We start from the raw sequence: 24807 nt of genomic DNA on the forward strand, positions 1-24807 counted from the left end.
AATCCAATTGAATAGATTTCTGTTTTAATCAGTGTAGTCTTCCAAATATTACTTTAAGGAGAAAGGAATATCAAAGGAAAGTACGGCTAGCAGGAAACAAATAAAAATTTAATTCTAGGATTCTAGAATATATTCTCTCCTAAATTATACAGTAAAATCCCTGAAAGAAGAATCGTGACTTTTAGTTTTGTAAAAATAAAATGCCAAATATAATGCTTATTTATAAATGTTTAAGGGAAGGGAATGGATATCCTAAGATTCTTAGACATTAATCCAGAGTTTACTCTTCCTTTTACTTCTGTACCAGCTAATGAAAAATAGGGTTGAAAATGTTGTCTTGGGTATGATTTAGGCTTAACAATATATAAAATTGTTGATGAGCATGGCACATGAAATTCACCTACGGAAAAGGTAATTTCAGCTTAATGCTTAGGTTTATTTATACGAATTGCACTTAAAGGTTTTAGGAGGATAAGTAACTTCTTGTTGGAATAAGAAAGGTTTTCTAATTAAGTCTGTTTTTAAGTCACAAACTTAGATTTTGTCTTATACATTCCTTTTAATCAAGTTACAACCGTATACAATGCTCTCTTTATATACAGCTGCTAAAGTATTTCTTATTTTTATACATTATTTCTAGAGATAACTAATATATTTTATTTTGCTGTTTTGATTTTTAAGACTGCAGAGAAATCAGGCCAGATTGAAAGATCAAAGAATGTAAGGCAAAGACAAAATGATTTTAAGGTAAGTTAAGGATAAGCGTGTAGACTTTTTCACAAGATAGGATTTTCTCAACCAAAGTTGCTAGAAAACTTTATGTTCGAACTATTCATCATTGTTCAGGCAGAGTCCTTTAGTTGATTTAATCAAATTAATGACTTTTAATGCAGTTTTACTTTCATCATTGTCTAGAAAATGATTCAAGAAGTAATGCAGTGTCTTGTGAAGTTGATCCGTGGAGCCCTGCTCCCACTTAGCATCCCAGAGTGTGGAGTGAGGCAGTATGGAGGCTGGGAGGTAAAGTCTGAGCTGTCAGGACAGTGGCTTGCTCATATCATCCAGACCATAAGGTAAATATGGAATATCTTTTTTAACAAGAATGTCTTCTAAAAAGGGGTAAATTTTTTTTTGCCTTTTGAAAAAAAAAGACCAAAGAATTTTACTCTGTCCTTTTGCCTCTAGTATTTCCTCAATATATTCCTCAGTGCTAGAGCACCTGAGCTCCTAAACCTTCCTGTTGCTTACATTTGATGAGAATATCCTACTGAATGTGCATCTTTTTTATTATTTCAGTGGTACTGTTGTATTAAAATTCTTGTTATGGTCTTACTTTGCCCTTGCTTTCAATATAATATTGTAGCTTATAACCTCCATAAGGCATCATTATATAGAGTGGCCAAACTGATGACAGGAATTGCTTTGAGATCTCACTCTGCTCACTTTTGTTTTCTTGTGTCTCTTTTACAGGCTTACTTATGAATCATTGACTGCCCTTGAAATTCCTAATGACATGTTACAGACTATCCAGGATCTCATTTTAGATCTCCGAGTACGTTGTGTGATGGTCACATTGCAACATACAGCGGAAGGTATGTTAAGAGAAATTGATGACATTTGCTAGACAATGATTATCTGAATATCCCACCTCTTTGTAGCTCCTAATCCTTGAAAATGAGAAAATTCCTTTTATGGAAACTTGAATATTTTAGATCACCAGTAGCTGCTCAATAGAATTTTTTCCTTCTTCTTTTTTTTTTTTTAATGTTTATTTATTTTTGAGAGAGCAAGAGACAAAGCACAAGATGGGGAGGGGCAGAGAGAGAGAGAGAGAGAGAGAGAGAGAAAGAGACACGGAATCTGAAGCAGCCTCTCCAGGTTCTGAGCTGTCAGCACAGAACCTGATGTAGGGCTTGAACCCATGAACCCATCATGAGATCATGACCTGAGCTGAAGTCAGATGCTTAACCGACTGAGCCACCCAGGCACCCCTAGAATTTTTTTCCTTCTTTGAATATCTTTTCAAATCTATTTACTTGAGATGCCAGACCATGCATAAATTAAGGTGGATATATTTGAAAATATTTAAGGATATAAGAACATTCTTATGGCAAATGTTAAGTAGAAAAAGTATAGTATAAAATGAATATAACATATGATCCCAGTTTTGAAAATGTGTGTGCATTTTAGATATTTAGAAATACGAATGTAAAATCAGAAGAAAGATAAATAATAGTTTTCTGCATAGTAGAAATTATAGGTGATGCTCGTTTTCTTTATACATTTTAGAATTTTCAGGAAAAATTTTGTATACACAATCATAAAAAACAAGGTTATCTTTACAAAGCCACCTTCTGGATATTAAATATCGTTGAAAACAATCAAGAACATCATTATAAATGACATACGCCATAACTATCTGTCACCAAGACTTTTGAGTAAGAAGGTCACATCTCTAAGAATTGGTGACTAAATATACTGTGTCAACAGAAAAGGAGTAGAATCCAGGTGAGAAACAGCAGTATCCTCTGAATTCATTTACTTGTTCCCCACAAGGACCTGAGACAGCATGAAATGCTAAAGGTTTGGACAGGTAGGATTCCTTTAGCCAAGTGAGAATCATAGTGCCAGTCATCAGAAGTATATAGGATTAAAACAATATAAATTTTTCATCAGATATTTTGGGAAAAAACATTTTGTAGCTTATTTTGTACATATTGAATATTATCAAGAGTCCTCTTTAGGTAAAAAACCATTGTCAAAAGTTGTCATTAAGCCTAGCCTAGCAGTCTACAATTGGGGCTAAATTTATTTACGTTAATGTTTTATTAAAAATGTCCAGAAAAACAATATACATTTAAAAACTTGAGTCTACCAGAAATATGTCTTATGCCTATTACCTACTTCCATTTTTTTTTTTACAAATCTATATAAAATAATGAAAAACCATGACCTTTATAGATTTTTATTTATATAAAGTTCAATGAGAAATTAAAATAAAAAGTACTGTGTGCTTATTTTCCCTGCAGAAATAAAGAGATTAGCTGAAAAGGAAGACTGGATTGTCGATAATGAAGGACTGACTTCTCTTGTAAGTTTAAATACTTTTCAATGATTAATGATTAATGTATATAATATTCAAAATAAATGACTAATTTTATTAATAGGGAGCATATGTTTTTTGCATTGTAATTCTAAATCATCTCTGGAAACAGAAAAATAAACTTCTTAAAGTTTTCTTTTTTAGACTCATTTTTGCTTAACACTACAAATATTTAAAAATTAATAAAAGCAGTGGATTTCTTTTAGCGTGCTCTTTCTTCATCATGTGTCACTATATTTTATTTGCATTACATTTTAAAATAGATTGTGCTTCAGCTGTTGGTGGGAATGCAAACTGGTGCAGCCACTCTGGAAACTAGTGTGGAGGTTCCTCAAAAAAAAATAGAATTACCCTGCAACCCAGCAATAGCACTACTAGGAATTTATCCAAAGGATACAGGAGTGCTGATCCATAGGAGCACATGCACTCCAATGTTTAGAGTAGCACTGTCAACAATAGCCAAATTATGGGAAAAACCCAAATGTCCATCAATTGATGAATGGTTAAAGAAGATGTGGTTTATATATACAATGGAATACTACTTGGCAATGAGAAAGAATGAAATCTGGCCATTTACAACAATGTGGATGGAACTGGAGGGTATTATGCTAAGTGAAATAAGTGAGTCATAGAAAGATAGATACCATATGTTTTCACTCATATGTGGAATTTGAGAAACTTAACAGAAGACCATAGGGGAAAGGTAGGGGGAAAAATAGTTCAAACAGGGAGGGAGGAAAACCATAAGAGACTCTTAAATACAGAGAACAAACTGAGGGTTGGTGCCAGGGATGGCAGGGGAGAGGGGAAAATGGGTGATGGACATTGAGGAGAGCAGTTGTTGGGATGAGCACTGGGTGTTGTATGGTAAGTGATGAATCATGGGAATCTGCTCCCAAAGCCAAGAGCACACTGTATATACACTGTATATTAGCTAACTTGACAATAAGTTAAAAAAATAAAATAGATTGTGCTTCATTCTAAGTTTCTCAGTAACTTGAATTTTTCAGAAAAGTAGAATGGGAAAAAAAAATTCTGTTGCTGACCCCTAAGCCAAAACAAAAGAAACCAACAATAACTAACCTCTCCAGATATATACATGGGTCAGGCAGGCAATTATAAACATGATCTATTCATTTTAGAGTCATCATCTGTTTAGATGGGACTTATAGATTATCAAAATACTTTTGAAAATAGTTTTCATGATTTATCATGTTTTCACATCTGTTTCATGGATTCCCACAATGATCCTGTAGGTGGGTGTGTCAGTTAAATTGACATTCAGCTGCTAAAACATCCAGGGTCTTTAAAGGAGATGGGCATTTCCTTTTCTTCTAATATTAAAGAAATTAGGACTGGTGTGGCAGATTAATCATGCAGTCAGTACACAAGGCTCCTTCTGACTTTCTTCTTTGTGATCTTTATTGTGGCTTTTGTCTCACAATGGCCTCATGATCAAAGGAATGCTATTGCCTTTCCAACCACCATGGCCTTATTTCTGTCATGAGAAAAGTCCAGCACTTTTTCAGGAGCCATAGCTGACAATTCTTCCCACATCTAATTGGCTAGAATTGATTCACATGCCCATCCCTATCTACTGTGGAGGCTGGAAAAATGCAGAGTTTTTTTGTTTGTTTTTTTTTTTGTTTGTTTTTTTTTTGTTTTTTAGCAGAGCACATTGCTAATCCCAACAATTTCTGTTTTACCTTAGTAAGAAAAATGGAGAAAATAAATCTGGAGGAGGCAGTCAGGTTTCTGCCTGTTTAGTAGGTGAGGAAATTAGAATAAAATGGTTTTGACTTGCCCAAATTTACAAAATCATGGTGAGTGAGGTTGTTGAGACAGAATGATCTCATGTAATATTTCTTCAGTTCTTCAAATTGCTGTACTTTTTGAAATAATTGTATACTTCCTATTGACAGTCTTACTTTGGGAGTTGGAAATTTTTGACAAGTTGAAATTCTTTCCTCCTATCCCTCCTAAGTACACTAAAATATACCTTTATATAACAATGTGGTTTAGAACATCAGTGCTTACTTACAAATTTTTGTAAATTAAATCATGTTTGAAATGAGGGAAATTTAGTTTTAATAAATTCAATTATATTTTAAAGGATTTATTTTTAATAAAAACTACTTTTATTTGGCTTATTCTACTTTTCATAATTATTAGTGCTTATATACAAACTATCCTATAGCTAATTCTGTCATAGTAAATATTTAGAGAAAGGAGACATAGAGTAGACCTGCATGGTCCAATATCCAATATAGCAGTCATTATAGACATGGTTATTATAAGACTCAGTACAAAGAAAGAATGTGAAATATCTCAACTTTTTATTGATTACATGATGATATAATATTTTGGTATATTGCATAACCTGAATTATATTAAAATCAATTTTTCTTTTAATATTCTTAATGTGTTTACTGGAAACTCTTAAATTATATATATGACTTATGTTTGTGGCTCACATTATACTTCTTTTGAACAGTGCTCATATGGAGGAAAATGTGCTGCCCTGGATTTGGAATCATAATCTGGTTCAGTCCATAGTTCTGTCACATAACAGCCATGCAATCTTTTTTCTTCTTTTTTTTTAAGTTTATTTATTTAATCGTTGCATCCAATGTGGGACTGAAACTCATGACCCTGAGATTGAGGGTCACATGACCTTCTGACTGACCTAGCCTGGCACCCCATTAGCCATGCAGTCTTAAAGAAGCCACTTTCCCCCTCTCCCGGTTAGTGCTTATCTGGTAGCTGCCACATCTAACTTTGGTTGTTTGATTATAATAGATAAACCTCTTTGAAAATACTTTGAAATGTTGTAGAAACTTGTTTGTAGTCCACTTAAAGTTTGACTATAATAGTAAGAAACTGGAACCATAGAATAACTAATTTCATGTTTGTCACACATAAAAGCTAGAAGACTAAACTTTGTGGATGAATGACCCAGAGAAAGTTACCCTTCTGATGTCAGCCATTATATCGTCTAGCCAGATGTAGGTAAAAAAATATGTAACATAGGGGCACCTGGGTGGTTCAGTCATTTAAGTACCCAACTCTTGTTTTGGCTCAGGTCATGATCTCATGGTTTGTGAGATCGAGCCCTGCATCGGGCTTCATGCTGGTAGCACTTTCTCTCTCTCTGAAGAAAATAAGTAAACATTAAACAAAACAAAACAGAAAAAAAGAGGGGCGCCTGCGTGGCTCAGTCAGTTAAGCTACCTACTTCAGCTCAGGTCATGATCTCACAGTTCATGGGTTCGAGCCCCATGTTGGGCTCTGTGCTAACAGCTCAGAGCCTGGAGCCTGTTTGGGACTCTGCCTCCCTCTCTCTCTTCCCCTCCCCTGCTCACACTCTGTCTCTCTCTCAAAACTAAACATATATTAAAAAAAAAGAAATGAAATGAACTTTGCCTCACTATGACTTATTTCAGCTGAAGTTTGTTTATTATTTATTTGTTTAATAAGGTTTAGGTCTCTCCTATGTTTGCTTTTTAAGAGAGAGAACATGAATGAGGAGTGTTGGAGAGAGACTGAGCATCTTTTTTTTTTTTTTAATATGAAATTTATTGTCAGATTGGTTTCCATACAAAACCCAGTGCTCATCCCAACAGGTACCCTCCTAAATACCCATCACCCACCCCCACCCCCCATCAACCCTCACTTTGTTCTCAGTTTCTAAGAGTCTCTTATGGTTTGGCTCCCACTCTAACCTTTTTTTTTTTTTCTTTTTCCTTCCCCTCCCCCATGGTCTTCTGTTAAGTTTCTCAGGATCCACATAGGCGTGAAAACATATGGAATCTGTCCTTCTCTGTATGACTTACTTCACTTAGCATAACACTCTCCAGTTCCATCCATGTTGCTACAAAAGGCCATATTTCATTCTTTCTCATTGCCACGTAGTATTCCGTTGTGTATATAAACCACAATTTCTTTATCCATTCATCAGTTGATGGACATTTAGGCTCTTTCCATAATTTGACTATTGTTGAGAGTGCTGCTATAAACATTGGGGTACAAGTGCCCCTATGCATCAGTACTCCTGTATCCCTTGGGTAAATTCCTAGCAGTGATACTGCTGGGTCATAGGGTAGGTCTATTTTTAATTTTTTGAGGAACCTCCACACTGTTTTCCAGAGTGGCTGCACCAGTTTGCATTCCCACCAACAGTGCAAGAGGCTTCCCATTTCTCCACATCCTCGCCAGCATCTGTAGTCTCCTGTTTGTTCATTTTGGCGTGAGGTGATACCTGAGTGTGGTTTTGATTTGTATTTCCGTGATGAGGAGCAATGTTGAGCATCTTTTCATGTGCCTGTTGGCCATCTGGATGTCTTCTTTAGAGAAGTGTCTATTCATGTTTTCTGCCCATTTCTTCACTGGATTATTTGTTTTTCGGGTGTGGAGTTGGTGAGCTCTTTATAGATTTTGGATACTAGCCCTTTGTCCAATATATCATTTGCAAATATCTTTTCCCATTCCGTTGGTTACCTTTTAGTTTTGTTGATTGTTTCCCTTGCTGTGCAGAAGCTTTTTATCTTCATGACGTCCCAGTAATTCATTTTTGCTTTTCATTCCGTTGCGTTTGGGGATGTGTCAAGTAAGAAATTGCTTCGGCTGAGGTCAGAGAGGTTTTTCCCTGCTTTCTCCTCTAGGGTTTTGATGGTTTCCTGTGTCACATTCAGGTCCTTTATCCATTTTGAGTTTGTTTTTGTGAATGGTGTAAGAAAGTGGTGTAGTTTCATCCTTCTGCATGTTGCTGTCCAGTTCTCCCAGCACCATTTGTTAAAGAGACTGTCTTTTTTCCATTGGATATTCTTTCCTGCTTTGTCAAAGATTAGTTGTCCATACTTTTGTGGGTCTAGTTCTGGGGTTTCTATTCTATTCCATTGGTCTATGTGTCTGTTTTTGTGCCAATACCATGCTGTCTTGATGATGACAGCTTTGTAGTAGAGGCTAAAGTCTGGGATTGTGATGCCTCCCACTTTGGTCTTCTTCAATATTACTTTGGCTATTCGGGGCCTTTTGTGGTTCCATACAAATTTTAGGATTGCTTGTCCTAGCTTTGAGAAGAATGCTGGTGCAATTTTGATTGGGATTGCATTGAATGTGTAGATAGCTTTGGGTAGTATCGACATTTTAACAATATTTATTCTTCCAATGCATGAACAAGGAATGTTTTTCCATTTCTTTGTATCTTCTTCAGTTTCCTTCATAAGCTTTCTATAGTTTTCAACATACAGATCTTTTACATCTTTGGTTAGGTTTATTCCTAGGTATTTTATGCTTCTTGGTGCAATTGTGAATGGGATCAGTTTCTTTATTTGTCTTTCTGTTGCTTCATTAGTAGTGTATAAGAATGCAACTGATTTGTGAACATTGATTTTGTATCCTGCTACTTTGCTGAATTCATGTATCAGATCTAGCAGACTTTTGGTGGAGTCCATCGGATTTTCCATGTATAGTATCATGGCATCTGCAAAAAGTGAAAGCTTGACTTCATCTTTGCCCATTTTGATGCCTTTGATTTCCTTTTGTTGTCTGATTGCTGACGCTAGAACTTCCAACACTATGTTAAACAACAGCGGTGAGAGTGGGCATCCCTGTCGTATTCCTGATCTCAGGGAAAAAGCTCTCAGTTTTTCCCCATTGAGGATGATGTTAGCTGTGGGCTTTTCATAAATGGCTTTTATGATGTTTAAGTATGTTCCTTCTATCCCGACTTTCTCAAGGTTTTTATTAAGAAAGGGTGCTGAATTTTGTCAAAGGCCTTTTCTGCATCAATTGACAGGATCATATGGTTCTTATCTTTTCTTTTGTTAATGTGATGTATCACGTTGATTGATTTGCGAATGTTGAACCAGCCCTGCATCCCAGGAATGAATCCCACTTGATCATGGTGAAATTCTTTTTATATGCCGTTGAATTCGATTTGCTAGTATCTTATTGAGAATTTTTGCATCCATCTTCATCAGGGATATTGGCCGGTAGTTCTCTTTTTTTACTGGGTCTCTGTCTGGTTTAGGAATCAAAGTAATACTGGCTTCATAGAATGAGTCTGGAAGTTTTCCTTCCCTTTCTATTTTTTGGAATAGGCTCAGAAGGATAGGTATTATCTCTGCTTTAAATATCTGGTAGAATTCCCCAGGGAGCCATCCTTCCTGGACTCTTATTTGTTGGGAGATTTTTGATAACTGATTCAATTTCTTCGCTGGTTATGGATCTGTTCAAGCTTTCTATTTCTTCCTGTTTGAGATTTGGAAGTGTGTATGTGTTTAGGAATTTTTCCATTTCTTCCAGGTTGTCCAGTTTGTTGGCATATAATTTTTCATAGTATTCCCTGATAATTGCTTGTATTTCTGAGTGATTGGTTGTAATAATTCCATTTTCATTCATGATTTTATCTGTTTGGGTCATCTCCTTTTTCTTTTTGAGAAGCCTGGCTAGAGGTTTATCAATTTTATTTTTTCAAAAAAACAACTCTTGGTTTCATTGATCTGCTCTACAGGTTTTTTTAAGATTCTATATTGTTTATTTCTGCTCTGATGTCTATTATTTCTCTTTTTCTGCTGGGTTTGGGGTGTCTTTGCTGTTCTGCTTCTATTTCCTTTAGGTGTGCTGTTAGATTTTGTATTTGGGATTTTTCTTGTTTCTTGAGATAGGCCTGGATTGCAATGTATTTTCCTCTCAGGACTGCCTTCGCTGCATCCTGAAACATTTGGATTGTTGTATTTTCATGTTCATTTGTTTCCATATATGTTTTAATTTCTTCTCTAATTGCCTGGTTGACCCATTCATTCTTTAGTAGAGTGTTCTTTAACCTCCATGCTTTTGGAGGTTTTCCAGACTTTTTCCTGTGGTTGATTTAAAATTTCATAGCATTGTGGTCTGAAAGTGTGCATGGTATGATCTCAGTTCTTTTATACTTATGAAAGGCTGTTTTGTGACCCAGTTTGTGATCTATCTTGGAGAATTTTCCATGTGCACTCGGGAAGAAAGTATATTCTGTTGCTTTGGGATGCAGAGTTCTAAATATATCTGTCAAGTCCATCTGATCCGATGTATCCTTCAGGGCCCTTGTTTCTTTATTGATCCTGTGTATAGATGATCTATCCATTGTTGTAACTGGAGTATTAAACTCCCCTGCAGTTACCACATTCTTATCAATAAGGTTGCTTATGTTTGTGATTAATTGTTTTATATATTTGGGGGCTCCCATATTCAGCACATAGATATTTATAATTGTTAGCTCTTCCTGATGGATAGACCCTGTAATTATTATATAATCTCCTTCTTCATCTCTTGTTACAGCCTTCAATTTAAAGTCTAGTTTGTCTGATATAAGTATGGCTACTCCAGCTTTCTTTTGACTTCCAGTAGCATGGTGGATAGATAGTTCTCCATCCCCTCAGTTTCAATCTGAAGGTGTCCTCAGGTCTAAAATGAGTCTCTTGTAGACAGCAAATAGATGGGTCTCATTTTTTTACCCATGCTGATACCCTATGTCTTTTGTTTGGAGCATTTAGTCCACTTACATTCAGTGTTATTATTGAAAGACATGGGTTTAGAGTCATTGTGATGTCTGTAGGTTTCATGCTTGTGGTGTTGTCTCTGGTACTTTGATGTCCTTGCAACATTTAACTCACAGAATCCCCCTTAGGATCTCTTGTAGGGCTATGAATTGGTGGTGATGAATTCCTTCAGTTTTTGTGTGTTTGGGAAGATCTTTATCTCTCCTCCTGTTCTGAATGACAGACTTGCTGCTTAAAGGATTCTCGGCTGCATATTTTTTCTGTTCGTCACATTGAAGATTTCCTGCCATTCCTTTCTGGCCTGCCAAGTTTCAGTAGATAGGTCTGCCACTGGTCTTATGGGTCTCCCTTTGTAAGTTAGAGCATGTTTATCCCTAGCTGCTTTGAGAATTTTCTCTTTATTGTATTTTGTCAGTTTCACTATGATATGTCATGCAGAAGATCAATTCAAGTTACGTCTGAAGGGAGTTCTCTGTGCCTCTTGGATTTCAGTGCTTTTTCCTTCCCCAGATCAGGGAAGTTCTCAGCTATGATTTGTTCAAATACACCTTCAGCCCCTTTCTCTCTCTCTTCCTCTTCTGGAATTCGTATTATATGGATATTGTTGCGTTTGATTGCATCACTTAGTTCTCTAATTCTCCCCTCAAACTCCTGGATTTTTTTAATCTCTTTTTTTCTCAGTTTCCTGTTTTTCCATAATTTTATCTTCTAATTCACTTATTCTCTCCTCTGCCTCTTCAATCCGAGCTGTGTTCGTGTCCATTTTGTTTTGCTTCTCATTTATAGCATTTTTTAGCTCCTCCTATTTCTTAGTTCCTTGATCTCTGTAGCAATAGATTCTCTGCTGTCCTGTATACTTTTTTCAAACCCAGCGATTAATTTTATGACTATTATTCAAAATTCTTGTTCTCTTATATTGCTTAAATCGTTTTTGATCAATTCGTTAGCTGTCGCTACTTCCAGGAGTTTCTTTTGAGGAGAGTTCTTCTGTTTTGTCATTTTGGTTAGTCCCTGGAGTGGTGTGGAACTGCTAGGCACTTCCCCTGTGTTGTCTGGAGTAACTTGTGTTAGTTGGCGGGGCCACAGTCAGACCCGATGTCTGTCCCCAGCCCACCACTGGGGCCACAGTCTGACTGGTGTGTACCTTATCTTCCCCTCTCCCAGGGGCAGAACTCGCTGTGGAGTGGTGTGGCCCCTGTCTGGGCTCTTTGCACACTGCCAGACTTGTGGTGCTGCTTCATTGGGATCTGGCTTATTCGCTGGGGTGGATCTGCAAGGTGCACAGGGGCGGGAGGGGCACGCTCAGATAGCTTTTTCTTCGTGGTCCCCTGGGGAGGGGTCTGCAGCACCTGGAGGGAGGTAGACCCTTCAGAGGAGTGTGAGAGTCTTAAGCAGGCTACATTTTCAGCGTGGAGCCTCACTCAGGGCTCAATCCCAAGGCCCTGAGTCGAAATCAAGAGTCGGACCCTCAACCAACTGAGCCACCCAGGCACCCCCGAAGTAGTGTATATTTAATTTGAACCTCACTTCAGTGCTCTGAAACAGCTTTTTTGAAAGCATCCTGCTTTCTTTTCATATTGAAAATGTGTACTGCTTTTTTCAATTTGGATAATTTTGAGAATTTTTTTCTTTCATAAGAACTGGAATGATTTGTGATAGCTCTTATAGTCAGCTAAATTGGATGATTCACTGACAACATGCAGAAATAGCACTGCTTCTCTTTAGAAAAAAGAAATAGCAGATGTTTAGACTATCATTACTCCCAATTTAACTGAAACTACTAAATCAGTTCTCTGGTATTATCCATTTATTGTATTAGTGTAGATATAAAAAGAAATTAAGAAAATCTAGTCCAAATATTAATGCAAAAAATCCAGGTAACAACAGGTTTAATTACCCACAGTTGAATTTTGGATTTAATTTTCACCATTATTCTTAGATTTTCCTACCTTTTGAGGCGGGTAAGTTGGAGGCATTAGGTCAGGTATTTAACAAACATTATACCTCTTGAAATAGTTCTGTGCAGTTGGTATTTTATCCCATATTCTTTTTTTTTTTTTTTTGTACTTAGAAGTTGTTTTTTGTTTTGTTTTGTTTTGTTTTTTTATGGTGCCCTCTGGTGGCTTCAAAGTGCAGTATTAAAATAACATTATGTTGAGGCACTATTTTAGCTTTCATTAAATCTGGGTTCCTTTTTGTAAGAAAATAAACTTGTCTCTTCTGTTCAGTTTTTTTCCCCAATCTCTTTTAACAAATTGAAGCATGTAGTGAGGAGAGGTTCTGACTCCGGATTTTTGCACAGAGTTTTTTTGTTTTTTTTTTTAATTCAACTATGTGCCTTTTTAAAAAAAAAATTTTTTTTTTTTGAACGCTTATTTATTTTTGAGACAGAGACAGAGTATGAACGGGGGAGGGTCAGAGAGAGAGAGAGGGAGACACAGAATCTGAAACAGGCTCCAGGCTCTGAGCTGTCAGCACAGAGCCCGACGCTGGGCTTGAACTCACGAACCGCGAGATCATGACCTGAGCCGAAGTCAGATGCTTAACCGACTGAGCCACCCAGGCGCCCCTCAACTATGTGTCTTATACAGCCCTCTGTCTGAGTGAAACCCAGACCCTTAGCCTCATCTTGTACTGCCAAACTCATGCCTAGTGGTTGTGATGCACTGCTGTTCTTGTGGTTTCTCAGTTCCTTTAGGCTCTGCCCTCCCTGGCCTGTGTACATATTGCCCTGTCTCCCTGAGCTCACCACTCCCTTCCCTTATCGTTTATGGGGCTGAGTCCTCTTGCCCTTCAAGTCTCCACTTAAATGTTCTCACTGTCTAAGGGAGCTCTTCTTTGACCATCTTAGTTAGAGCAGATTCCCCTCCATCATCATCATTTCTGAGTTCTGGTTTTTTTTTTTTCCCATGGCACTTACTCTAGTTTGTAGTTGACTTATTTCTGTATTTTTTTTTTTTTTTGGTAAAAAGTAACAGTTTTGTTGACTGTGACTTTTTTGGTTGTGACTCTTATCCTAGAGCATACACTTGATGAGAACTCAATCTTACTCCTATATCCCCATCACGTAGAGTATGCCTAGCACAAAGTGAAACCTTAAGTACAGTAGGAGCTAAGATGTTACAATTCATTCAGATTTATCTGAATGCCAGTTGTTGGACATATCTTCACTTATTTTATGACTTAATGTATATGAAAAATGACTGTAATGACTTTTGAATTGAATTTCCTGGACCTTCTACAAATCATTATTAGTAACATTAAATTTTGTTGAACACTACCAGAGATGTGAAAGATCTGGAAGATTGAGCTCAGAATATATCTTCAAAGTAGTGTTTAAAATATAAACTTGCTGTATCTGTTCTTCATCAAGTCATTTCCCTCTTAGAAGAGTAGGATTTTTAAGAAGAATTTTAATTATACCTGATTTCTGTTCTATTTGAATTAGATGTACTTTAGAGTTAAGATTTACCCATATTTAAATATCAAGTGCAAACTTGCCAAATCTAAATCTTGATCGGTAGGAGATTATTTGTCAAGTTGTTTGCATCTGTTTTCCTTTCAATAAATCTGTAAAATTGAGAGTTTGGGGCCATAATTTGCTTCTGTTAAATGTCTTAATAACCATTAATTGTTTTTGAATTTTAAGGTAATGTACTTTTTTTTTTTTTCCTTCAGCCATGTCAGTTTGAACAGTGCATTATACATTCTCTGCAGTCACTTAAAGGAGTTGTAGAGTGCAAGCCTGGAGAAGCCAGTGTAAGTTTTCTATTAAATTCAACTTCTATTTCAGACTTTCCCAGGACCCCTTGGGAATCACAGTTGTAAATGAGTCATTTCAGCACAAAAGACCTTTTCCCTCAGATACTTATTTGTTTTATTTGATTTTGTGTGTCGATTTCTTGGTTCCCAGATAGGCTGATGGAAGTTAAAATGTGAATGTAAGTGTTGTAGGTAGAGTACTTAGAATTGTTGGCACTTTGTATACAGAGAGAATAACTGACCTGGATGTTGTCAACCAGCTCCATGTCAGTGTCTTACACAGGTGCCAAAACACTGCCTGTAGGGCAGCTCTTCATACCTGTCCCTTTTGGAGTAAGGTTACCCACACTGGAAGAAGTTTCCCATAAGTGATTTTTTTATATGGAACTTCACAAAGAAAAAGTTTTGTTTTCTTAGCTAAATCTAAAAACTTTCATCAAAATTCTTCCTTATAGGTCTTTCAACAACCTAAAACACAGGAGGAGGTTTGTCAACTCAGCATCAATATCATGCAGGTAATATGTAAAAGTACTGATGCCCTGAAGCCTGAAATAATGCAAATTATAGTAAACTTCCTCCTATTAATAATACATGTATAACATATATTGAATGTGTATTCTTTTTTCATCTTATCTGAGTCCATTATAGTTTATAGGAAGTAAGGTAACAAAAATAAAGTTCAAGGTATGGTTAATTCCAATTTATTCTAGCAATACCCCTTTATATTATACTTGCTTTTTTGTGTTCTCATTGTACTTTACATTTATTTCTCTTAGAGCACAAATTCAATGATGTGATAGTTGTTTATACCGTATCTAGAGTATGAAATTCTTTGATTGGAACCAGCGCTTAGTCAGGACATTAATAAAGTTGAGCATGTGACTGAGTGGATGAGAGGAAGGAAAAGGTCTTTTTCCTAAAATATATTCAAGATTTTATAGTCAGAGAAAAACACAGATGCTTTTAATTGACCATCACTTATGTTATATACATTGTCATATATATACCCAGAGCATACATAAACAGTATATATATAGGATATATATTCTATCACTTCTGGGAGATATACATGCGTACATACATATATAACACAGTATATATATTTCTGGTTTTCTATTTACATAAAATTAGTTTTAATGTCCAAATATATCAGTATCTAAGAGTTCATGCCACTGAAACTTCTTATTTTTGACTTAGATTTTTATATACTGTCTGGAACAGTTGAGCACTAAGCCTGATGCAGATGTAGATACTACACAGTAAGTAAACTAACACTAACCTCATTGATGTATTTAGGAAGATTAAAAATACAGAATAATGTTTTATATGTGATCTTATATCCTAAGGCAATGGAAGAGATAGATGGCGTATGTTGAAATCATATTTTTATATATTTGACCTATATTTTTTATATGATTTATCTTCTGAACTCATCTTAATTAGTATTGCTAGAGACATGTTGAGCAAACTGAACACCTTATTAGCTTACTAATTATTGAAAGGAACAAGTTTTATAAATAATAAGAATGAAAATTAAAATATATAACTCCTAGTTGATAACCTTTAGAATTCTGGTGTTAGAGATTTAGCAATACTTTTGTTAAAGACTAATTTTGCTAGTAGAATTAAGTCAGGGCCGGGCTTAGTTACTTGAGCTCCAGAAGAACACATTTTGATTGTTAATATTTATGAATTCTGGTAATAATTATTTTATAATGTTGTTCTATAGGGTCTTTCAGAAATCTATTTTATCTGAATGATACCTGAATGTATTTGACACGTGTAACTTTTCTGCACCTAAGGTTAAATACTGAAATAGATGCCTCTTATATCTGTAATTGATAATTTCAGAAGTTTTCCATTTTTGTGATTTTCTTGGTATTGGTTTTTGCCTTTAGGTATATAATACTACTACTTCTCTGAGACCTAATAAATACTTAACTCTTCTAGTTTTTCTGATTTGATTTTATATATTTAACATAATCCACCAAGAACTTGTATTGTTAATCAGTTTGCTAATATTGTTGATTAATAAGTCTTTCTTTCCGTATTATTTTGTTGCAATTTCTGTTTCAGACACCATTGAATTCTACTAAATAGTGCAATATATTTCTGAACTTTTTATTTATTTTATTTTAAATTCCAGTATAGTTAACATACGGTGTTACATTAGTTTCAGGTGTGCAATATAATTCCATATATCCCGTGGTGCTCATCACAAGTGCACTCCTTATTTCTATCACCTATTTAACCTGTCCCTTTACTCTCTCCTCTATGGTAACCATCGGCTCTCTAAAATTAAGAGTCTGTTTCTTGGTTTGTCTCTTTCTCATGCTTTCTCTTTTTCTCTTTGTTTTGTTTCTTAAATTCCACATATGAGTGATATCATCATGTATTTGTCTTTCTCTGACTGACTTATTTTGCTTAGCTTAATACTCTCTAGCTTTATCAACCTTGCTGCAAATGGTAAGATTTCATTCCTTTTTTTTTTTTTTTTTTTTAATGGCTGAGGAATAATCCTTTGCATATATACTACATCTTCTTTATCCATTCATTAGTTGATAGACATTTGGACTCTTTCCATAATTTGGCTATTGTTGATAAAACTGCCATAAATATCACAGTGTATGTGTCCCTTGGAATCAGTACTTTTGTATCCTTTGGGGAAAGACCCAGTAGTGCAACTGCTGGATCATAGTGTAGTTCTATTTTTAACTTTTTGAGGAACTTCTATACTGTTTTCCAGAGTGGCTGCACCAGTGTGGCTGCACCAATTTGGATACCCACTAATACTACATAAGCGTTCCTTTTTCTCCACACCCTCGCCAACATCTTTTGTTTCTTGTATTGTTGATTTTAGCCATTCTGACAGGTGTGAGGTGATATCTCATTGTAGTTTTGATTTGCATTTCCCTGATGATTTGTGATGAACATCTTTTCATGTGTCTGTTGGTCATCTGGATTCTTCTTTGGAGAAATGTCTTTTCATGTCTTCTCCCTATTTTTAAAAAATGTTTATGTATTTATTTTGAGATGGGAGAGGAGCAGGGAGAGGTTGAATCCCAAGCAGGCTCCATGCTGTCTGCTCAGAGCCTGACATGGGGCTAAAACTCACAAACCGTGAGATCATGACCTGAGCTGAAATCAAGAGTTGGACACTTAACTGACTAAGCCACCCTGGCACCCTTCTGCCTATTTTTAAATTGGATTATTTGTTCTTTGGGTGTTGAGTTTTAGAGTTCTTTATAATTTTTGGAAACTAACCTTTTTTTGGATATGTCATTTGTAAATACCTTCTCTCATTCCATAGGTTGCCTTTTAGTTTTGTTGAGTGTTTCCTTTGGGGTGCAGAAGCTTTTTATTTTGATATAGTCCAATAGTTTATTTTTGTTTGTGTTTCCTTTGCATCAGGGAAGTTATCTAGAAAAAGTTGCTATGATCAATGTCAAAGAGGTTACTACCTGTGTTCCCTTCTAGGATTTAAAGTTTCAAGTCTCACATTTAGGGCTTTCATACATTTTGAATTTATTTTTGTGTATGGTGTAAGAAAGCGGTTGTTTCATTGTTTTGAATGTGGCTGTCCAGTTTTCCCAACACCATTTATTGAAAAGGCTGTCCTTTTCCCATTGGTTATTCTTGCCTTAACCATATAATATGGATTTATTTCTGGGTTTTTTATTCTGTTTCATTGATCTATGTGTCTGTTTTTGTGCCAGTACCATAACTGTTTTGATCACTGCAGCTTTGTAGTATAACTTTAAGTCTAGAATTGTGATGCCTCCAGCTTTGCTTTTCTTTTTCAAGAATGCTTTGGCTAATTGGGATCTTTTGTGCTTCTGTACAAATTTTAGGATTGTTTGTTCTAGCTCTGAAAAATGCTATTGGTATTTTAATGAGGATTGCATTATGTGTAGATTGCTTTGGGTAGTATAGGCATTTTAACAATATTTGTTTTTCCAATCCATGAACATGGAATATCTTTCCATTTCTTTGTGTCATCTTCAATTTCTTTCATCATTGTTTTAGTTTTCAGAGTGCAGATCTTTCACCTGTTTGGTTAGTTTATTCCTAGGTATTTTATTATTTTTGGTGCAGTTGTAAATGGGATTTTTTTCTTAATTTGTCTTTCTGCTGCTTCATTATTGATGTATAGAAATGCAACAGATTTCTGCACATTGGTTTTATATCCTATGATTTCACTAAAGTCATTTATTAATTTTAGTAGTTTTGGTGAAGTCTTTAGGGTTCTCTATATATTTCTTAACTGTATTTTCTGTTCCATTCATTCATATATGTTTTATACCAGTTTGTGTTATTTTAATGTTCTTTAGTTCATTTTTTTATTGTTTTTAAGATTGGTACCCTTTTATTGCTTCTGTTAAGATATTATTTATTATTTTCATCTATTTAGTGTTCCATATGAATCTAAAATCCATTGGTTACGTTTAAAGAAAAGAATTTTCACAGAAGTGTTTATTATGATTCTATTATATCAATTAATCAGTAGATTTATAGTATATCCTTCCCTGCAATTTTGTATATCTGGTCACTTGTTGGTTATTAACTAATTTCCTAACTCAACTCACCTATAAGTGATTTACTATGAAAATGAGCTTGAAAAAGCCCTCTGGAGATTCTGATAGGCAAAAACATTTCAATTAATTTAGTCTATACCTAAAAACTAAACTATTTGGTATTTTCCCCTTTGGTGATTTTTAAAAAATTTAACTGAGTATTGGGAAGGTCCAAAAGCAAATGTCATATGGCCTCTGTTAATAGATAGCCTATAGTGTCTACTTTGAGCTGTTAATTGTTTAATATAAAAAACAGAGTTATGAGATTTTTGACCAAGATTTTAAAGTCAAATTTACATAGGGTTTATTGCATTTTTTAATTGAGGTGTAATAAGCATATAACATTATATTAACATTTTTAATATTAACATTTTTTAATTATTAACTTTAATTGTCACTGTTCTCTTACTTGTTTTTGTATTTAGTCTTTCTGTTGACGTTTCTTCTCCTGATTTGTTTGGAAGTATCCATGAAGACTTCAGTTTGACTTCTGTAAGTAAGATGATAAATAGAAAGCTAAACATATCATTTTAAAACTATATGATGACTTACAAATCAGCCTAAATTACTTTGATTGCTATTGTATAACTGCTATAATATATTGCTCTATACTTTGGGGCTGGTTTTTTGTGAAAATTTTAGTAAAAATATAATTTCATATGTATTCCACACTTAAAAACTCTTTAGCCAAAGTTGTAACTTAAGTAATTCCATCTACTCATGCATCATGCAGGTTTGTGACTGTGAAAATACATGCCCTAGTGGTTCCCTGGTGTGTGAAAGTTGCAGAGGAAGCAGAAGAAAAGGGCCCATTTCCCCATACTCTTCCCCTTTAATCAGAGAAGCTCTGATTCCTAATAGTTTCTAATAGTATTTCATTTGAACATAAAGTTCCATAGCAAAAACAAAATTATACTACCTTTTATATATATGTGTGTGTGTATATAATACACATACATACACACACACACACACTTAGATTGGTTTTCAACATATATATGTTTTTAGGGATGATTCATACACATACTTTATTATATGTATAAATTCAGGTCTTGAAATCCAAACCCATCTATCTTTTTTTTTTTTTTTTTTTCAATTCTAAACCCATCCATCTTAAAAAAATAACCCCCTCTGGTTTGTCATTTGCTTGAAGGATGTGGTTGTGTATATGTATATATGTATGTGTATCTCTCATAAAGAAAACATATGACCAAAATTTCCTGCCCTATATCATTCCCACAAACACTATATTTATTTATTCATGCATTCATTCATTCATTCATTTATTACACACTATAAGTGTGAATTACTAAATAAGAAATTTGTTATATTAGGAGAGATTAAAAATTTTGTTTGGGACCAGATGTACTGAATGAGTGACATTCAAGGAGAGATATTTAGTGGGTAATTAGATATACTTGCCTGGACCCCAAGAGAGAAATCTAGATACAGATTTGTGAATTAGTAATTTACACTTGACCCTTGAGCATATGGGGATTAGGGACACCAATGCCCTGTTCAATCGAAAATCCATGTATAACTTTTGACTTCCCTAAAACTTAACTACAAATAGTTACTGTTGAGTGAAAATCTTAGCAATAACAGTCAATTAACACATATTTTGTGTTATTACTATATGCTGTATTACAATAAAGTAAGCTAGAGAAAAAAATGTTAATAAAATCATAAGGAAGAGAAAATTACTTTATAATACTGTGCTGTGTTTACCTCGAAAAAAATTTGCATGTAAGTGGACCACTGCAGTTCAAACCTGTGTTGTTCAAGGGTCAACTGTATAAGCAAGATAAGACCTGGGAGTGGATGAGTATACTGTGAAAACTACTAGTAGAATGAGAGGAGGGCCAAATGTATAAAATTAATATAATATATAAAAATAATTTGGGACATACTAGTATTTATGAGATGGCCAGAAGCAGAGAGCCTCAAAGTTTTCTGAAAAAGAATAATAGAGAAAAAGAAGAAAATCCAGATGGAGCAGTGTTCTTGAGAAAGATAGAAAAGCGTGTTTAACCAAAGAATATTTAACAGTATTGCAGACTGATGGAGGATTAGGTGGGGTCAAATGAAAACTAGAGCCTTGTGGGCTTGACAGTTAGTTGGTCACGTGTGACTGTAGAGGAAACATATCAGTGGATTGCTAATGGGCCATCTGTATGCCCTGGGTCAAGATCCAGTAGGAGCTGAGGAAATTGATGTAGTGAGTTTAAACCATTTTTTCCACTGTGAACATAGAAGACTAGAGAAGGACACAGGCTGGAGGAAAGAGCTAAATTGAGAAGGGCCTTGTGAGTTATTGGGCCAGCTGTGCTTTTTTCTCTGTCCTTTAGAACAAGCCTAATTTCTACATGACAATCTTTCCAGTGTTTGAAAACAGTTGTTGTGTAGGCTTGGAATCTTCCTTTTTCTTGGTTAAGACCCTAAATCATTTAGGCATTTCCTAGTTAATATGGCAGTGGTTTTCCTATTAGTCTATTTCTGTCCTTTTTCAAGGGTGGAGTATAGGACTCTGATGTGACCCTAGTAACTGGGAAGCAGCCAGAACTACACCTTATGTTAACACCTCTATTGACTCCTATTGAGTTTACTGTCAGCCAAACTCCAGGTGTTTCATACTTGATTCTGCTAATCAAGGGCCTTGTCGCTCCCATTTTGCTCCCTAAAATTATTCATTTGGTACCAAATTCAGTTCCTGTTTTGCTACATTTGGATGATGTCTCATTAGATTTGGTACAGATTATCAAGATCTTCTTAGGGTCTTGTTCTGTTATCCAGCAGAGAAGCAGTTATGGTAAGGAAGAGGTCTAGGTTTGCCTGGTCTTTTTACTAACTGAAGAATCTTGAACATGTCATTGAGGTTGTCTAATTTTCTCCTGGACAAAATTGGGATGGTAATGCCTACATCTGAGAGATTCTTTGAAAAATAATTGAAATAATACATAAAGCCATAGCCTAATTAGCAAGTACTACCTTTGATAGGTTGAGTTGTTATTTTCAAACATACATATTCATCTAAATTGTTAATAAGCTTTTAATTTGTCATCCAAGTTTAAGAATTTGATTATTTGTGTTCAGTTCCTCCCACTTTCACTTCTTATGATTGGTTAGATTTGAGAAGAAAAAAATGCTTATCAAGAGTAAGACTTCAAATCACTCAAATCATTTTTCCATTTTGGGGGAAGAACCATGCAAATTACAAGGAGAAAAATTAAGAGAGTTAATTAACCAGGCAAAGAAGATGTGGCAGGCTTAGGGGTCTATTAGATAAGGCTAATATTTGGGGGGAAGACTCTTGAAGGGAAAGGTAATTGAGGATTGATCTTATAACTGAAAAACCAGTTGAGATTTTTGCAGAACAGAGCATGTTTAGAGCAGCTGATGAAACTTTACGCTTACTTTATTTCATGTTCTTTATGAGGAACCCATAATGGTAACACCAGGTATGGGGCAAGAGGGAATATACCCCTCCCCAAGTGTGGCCTGAGTGCCTATGCAGGGCTGTTTACTACATTCTTTCTGGTTCTTACTTGCCATTTATTCACAAAATGTGGAGGAGTGGTATATGTACCAAAACCCTGTTTTCCTTGTTTTATAATTTATTTCCCGTCCACAGATTCATTCAAGACCACTAACAACCTTTCATTTCTTTGAAGGCATTTAATAACTCCTTGCCCTTCAGTTACATTTGTTGAATAGGCCAAATTCAGCTAGCAATATAGTAATATTTTAAATAAAGATATCTAGAAAGTTTTAAAATTTTTGATGGAGCTAAATGAAATTATTGGGAGATATAGCTATGCTTGACATTTGAGTTCAGGGTGTACCTCAAAAAACAAGGATATATTTATTTTCCATATCTATTATATTGTTTTTTCCTCACATTTATTATATTGACTTTAACATGAGTTATAGACAAAACAGTAAGTAAAATATGGCTGAAAGTTTTTCCTGGAAAAGTACTTTTGCCTTAGTGTTTAGTTAAGGGATCTTCAATCAAGGCTCTAAATTACTCAAAATTGTTCTAGAGAATGCTCTGACACTGAGGGAGCATGGGAAAGTGTTCTTGGTGAGCCGTAACAGCAGTGATAAATGCCATTCCTGGAATTTTGTTTACAAAAATAGTTCTTCTGAATTGTAAAGTGATGTTTATTCATCAGCCTTGGGGTCTGGTAATTTTGATAAGAAATTACCTTAAAGTGGCTAGAACCCTGGAGAGTATAGAATATGAGGCTTTAGCCCTCTTCATGACTGTTACTGTGGGAGAGTTCCTAGCTCCTGTCCCATCACTCCCCATAGGAGGGAAACTGTTCTACATAAAAACATCTGTGAAGGCCCAGTTTTTCGAAGGAGCCCATCGTATGGATAGCATTGTAATTCTCTGTCAAGTTATGAAAAATTTGTAAATTATTTTCTATGAGTTTATGCATTTTTTGTAATTATTTTAAAATACCCCTTTTTATAGCATTTTTTGGTGCAAAAAATATTAGGTAGAAAAACCAACAAAGTAGAACCCCTTTCATAAGAACAACAGCTTACTAGCTAACTGTTTTTCCATATAGCTATTAAATTTCAAAGGCAGCATTATTTGACTCTTTAGTGTATTATGTAATAACAAGCAGTTAGTAGAATTATAGAATTGTATTGTTTTTTTTTATGTTATTATTGGGAAAGAAGGAACCATGGAAAGTAAAACATTGAATATTGACATTGTAATTACATTATTGAATTATAAGAGAGTATAATTAAATTTAATAAGTGTTAACTCTCAATTTGTTACTATAAAGATAATTTTCTATATATTTGTTTTGCTTTTAGGAACAGAGACTTTTGATAGTCCTAAGTAACTGCTGCTACCTAGAACGTCACACCTTCCTAAATATAGCAGAACATTTTGAAAAGCACAACTTCCAGGGAATAGAAAAAATAACACAGGTAAATAAATTATGTTAAATTGAACAGGTTGGTGGTTTTATCAATTTAGTTTCCAAACTATTTTCCTAGCACCCTTTCTCTTTTGGTTTTCCTAAACTTTTCTCTCCTGATCCTCCCCACATCCGTATTCCTTCCCCATCTTCACTCCACCCTGACTTTGAATGATTCCTGTCCTTAAAACTCACCTTGAATCGTTAATATTCTCTTCTTTCCTCTAGATCAGAGCTTTCTCAAGGTGAAAACTGATTTACTTCCCACCTAACCTGCTCAAAGTAAGGGAAGGAAATAGGAAAGAAAGGTTTCAAACCGAAATCTTTAAGAATCATCTCATATTTGTCTCCTTCTAGGTTAAAGCTTTTACTTTAGAGCCAACAGCAAACTCCCTGAGCCTGCAGAAAAACCTTTTCCTGCTTATGCACACTTCTTCTTCCTTTCCCCCTTTCCAAATGACCACAGTGATGCTTTTGCTTTTTACTACTTAAGCATGGGTACAGGTGCACAAGCACAGAGACACACACAGACACAGATACACACAACACGACCCTGGCTTACAACTGCTTTAGGATGCTTAATAACTTACCTGAAAAATAACATGCTTTCTACTCTCCAATCCATGGATGTAGCAAAGTCGGACAAAAATGAGTCCTGTATAAATCCATGGAGTAGGGTTTTTTTTTGGATATTATACTTTGTTGTTGATATTTTTCAAGTAAGCAGAAAAGGAAAAAAATGAAGGAACCTTGTTATTAAAGGTTGGTTGGTTCTTGGGCAAAGATTTATCAGATTTCTAAGTAAAACGAAGAACCATTTTTACAGTTTTCTCGGTGCAAAAAATAAGAAAGATAATGATCTTGTTAATCTTATAATCAAAAAGTACTTG

General features: G+C 35.1%; 1 protein-coding gene across 4 annotated transcripts in view; it reads left to right on the forward strand.

Moving 5' to 3' along the window:
* The window catches only part of EXOC2 (exocyst complex component 2), a 277835-nt gene that overhangs the window by 144825 nt on the left and 108203 nt on the right, over positions 1 to 24807 (forward strand). For all 4 annotated transcript variants that reach the window (XM_045497613.1, XM_045497616.1, XM_045497614.1 and 1 more), the window contains 9 exons: positions 682 to 747; positions 916 to 1073; positions 1471 to 1592; positions 3030 to 3091; positions 14320 to 14400; positions 14859 to 14918; positions 15601 to 15662; positions 19403 to 19469; positions 23811 to 23927. In XM_045497613.1, coding sequence (XP_045353569.1) covers positions 682 to 747; positions 916 to 1073; positions 1471 to 1592; positions 3030 to 3091; positions 14320 to 14400; positions 14859 to 14918; positions 15601 to 15662; positions 19403 to 19469; positions 23811 to 23927 — 795 coding nt within the window. The remainder of the gene's footprint in view (positions 1 to 681; positions 748 to 915; positions 1074 to 1470; positions 1593 to 3029; positions 3092 to 14319; positions 14401 to 14858; positions 14919 to 15600; positions 15663 to 19402; positions 19470 to 23810; positions 23928 to 24807) is intronic.

The sequence above is a fragment of the Leopardus geoffroyi genome, chromosome B2, assembly GCF_018350155.1.
Source record: "Leopardus geoffroyi isolate Oge1 chromosome B2, O.geoffroyi_Oge1_pat1.0, whole genome shotgun sequence".
Lineage (NCBI taxonomy): Eukaryota > Metazoa > Chordata > Mammalia > Carnivora > Felidae > Leopardus > Leopardus geoffroyi.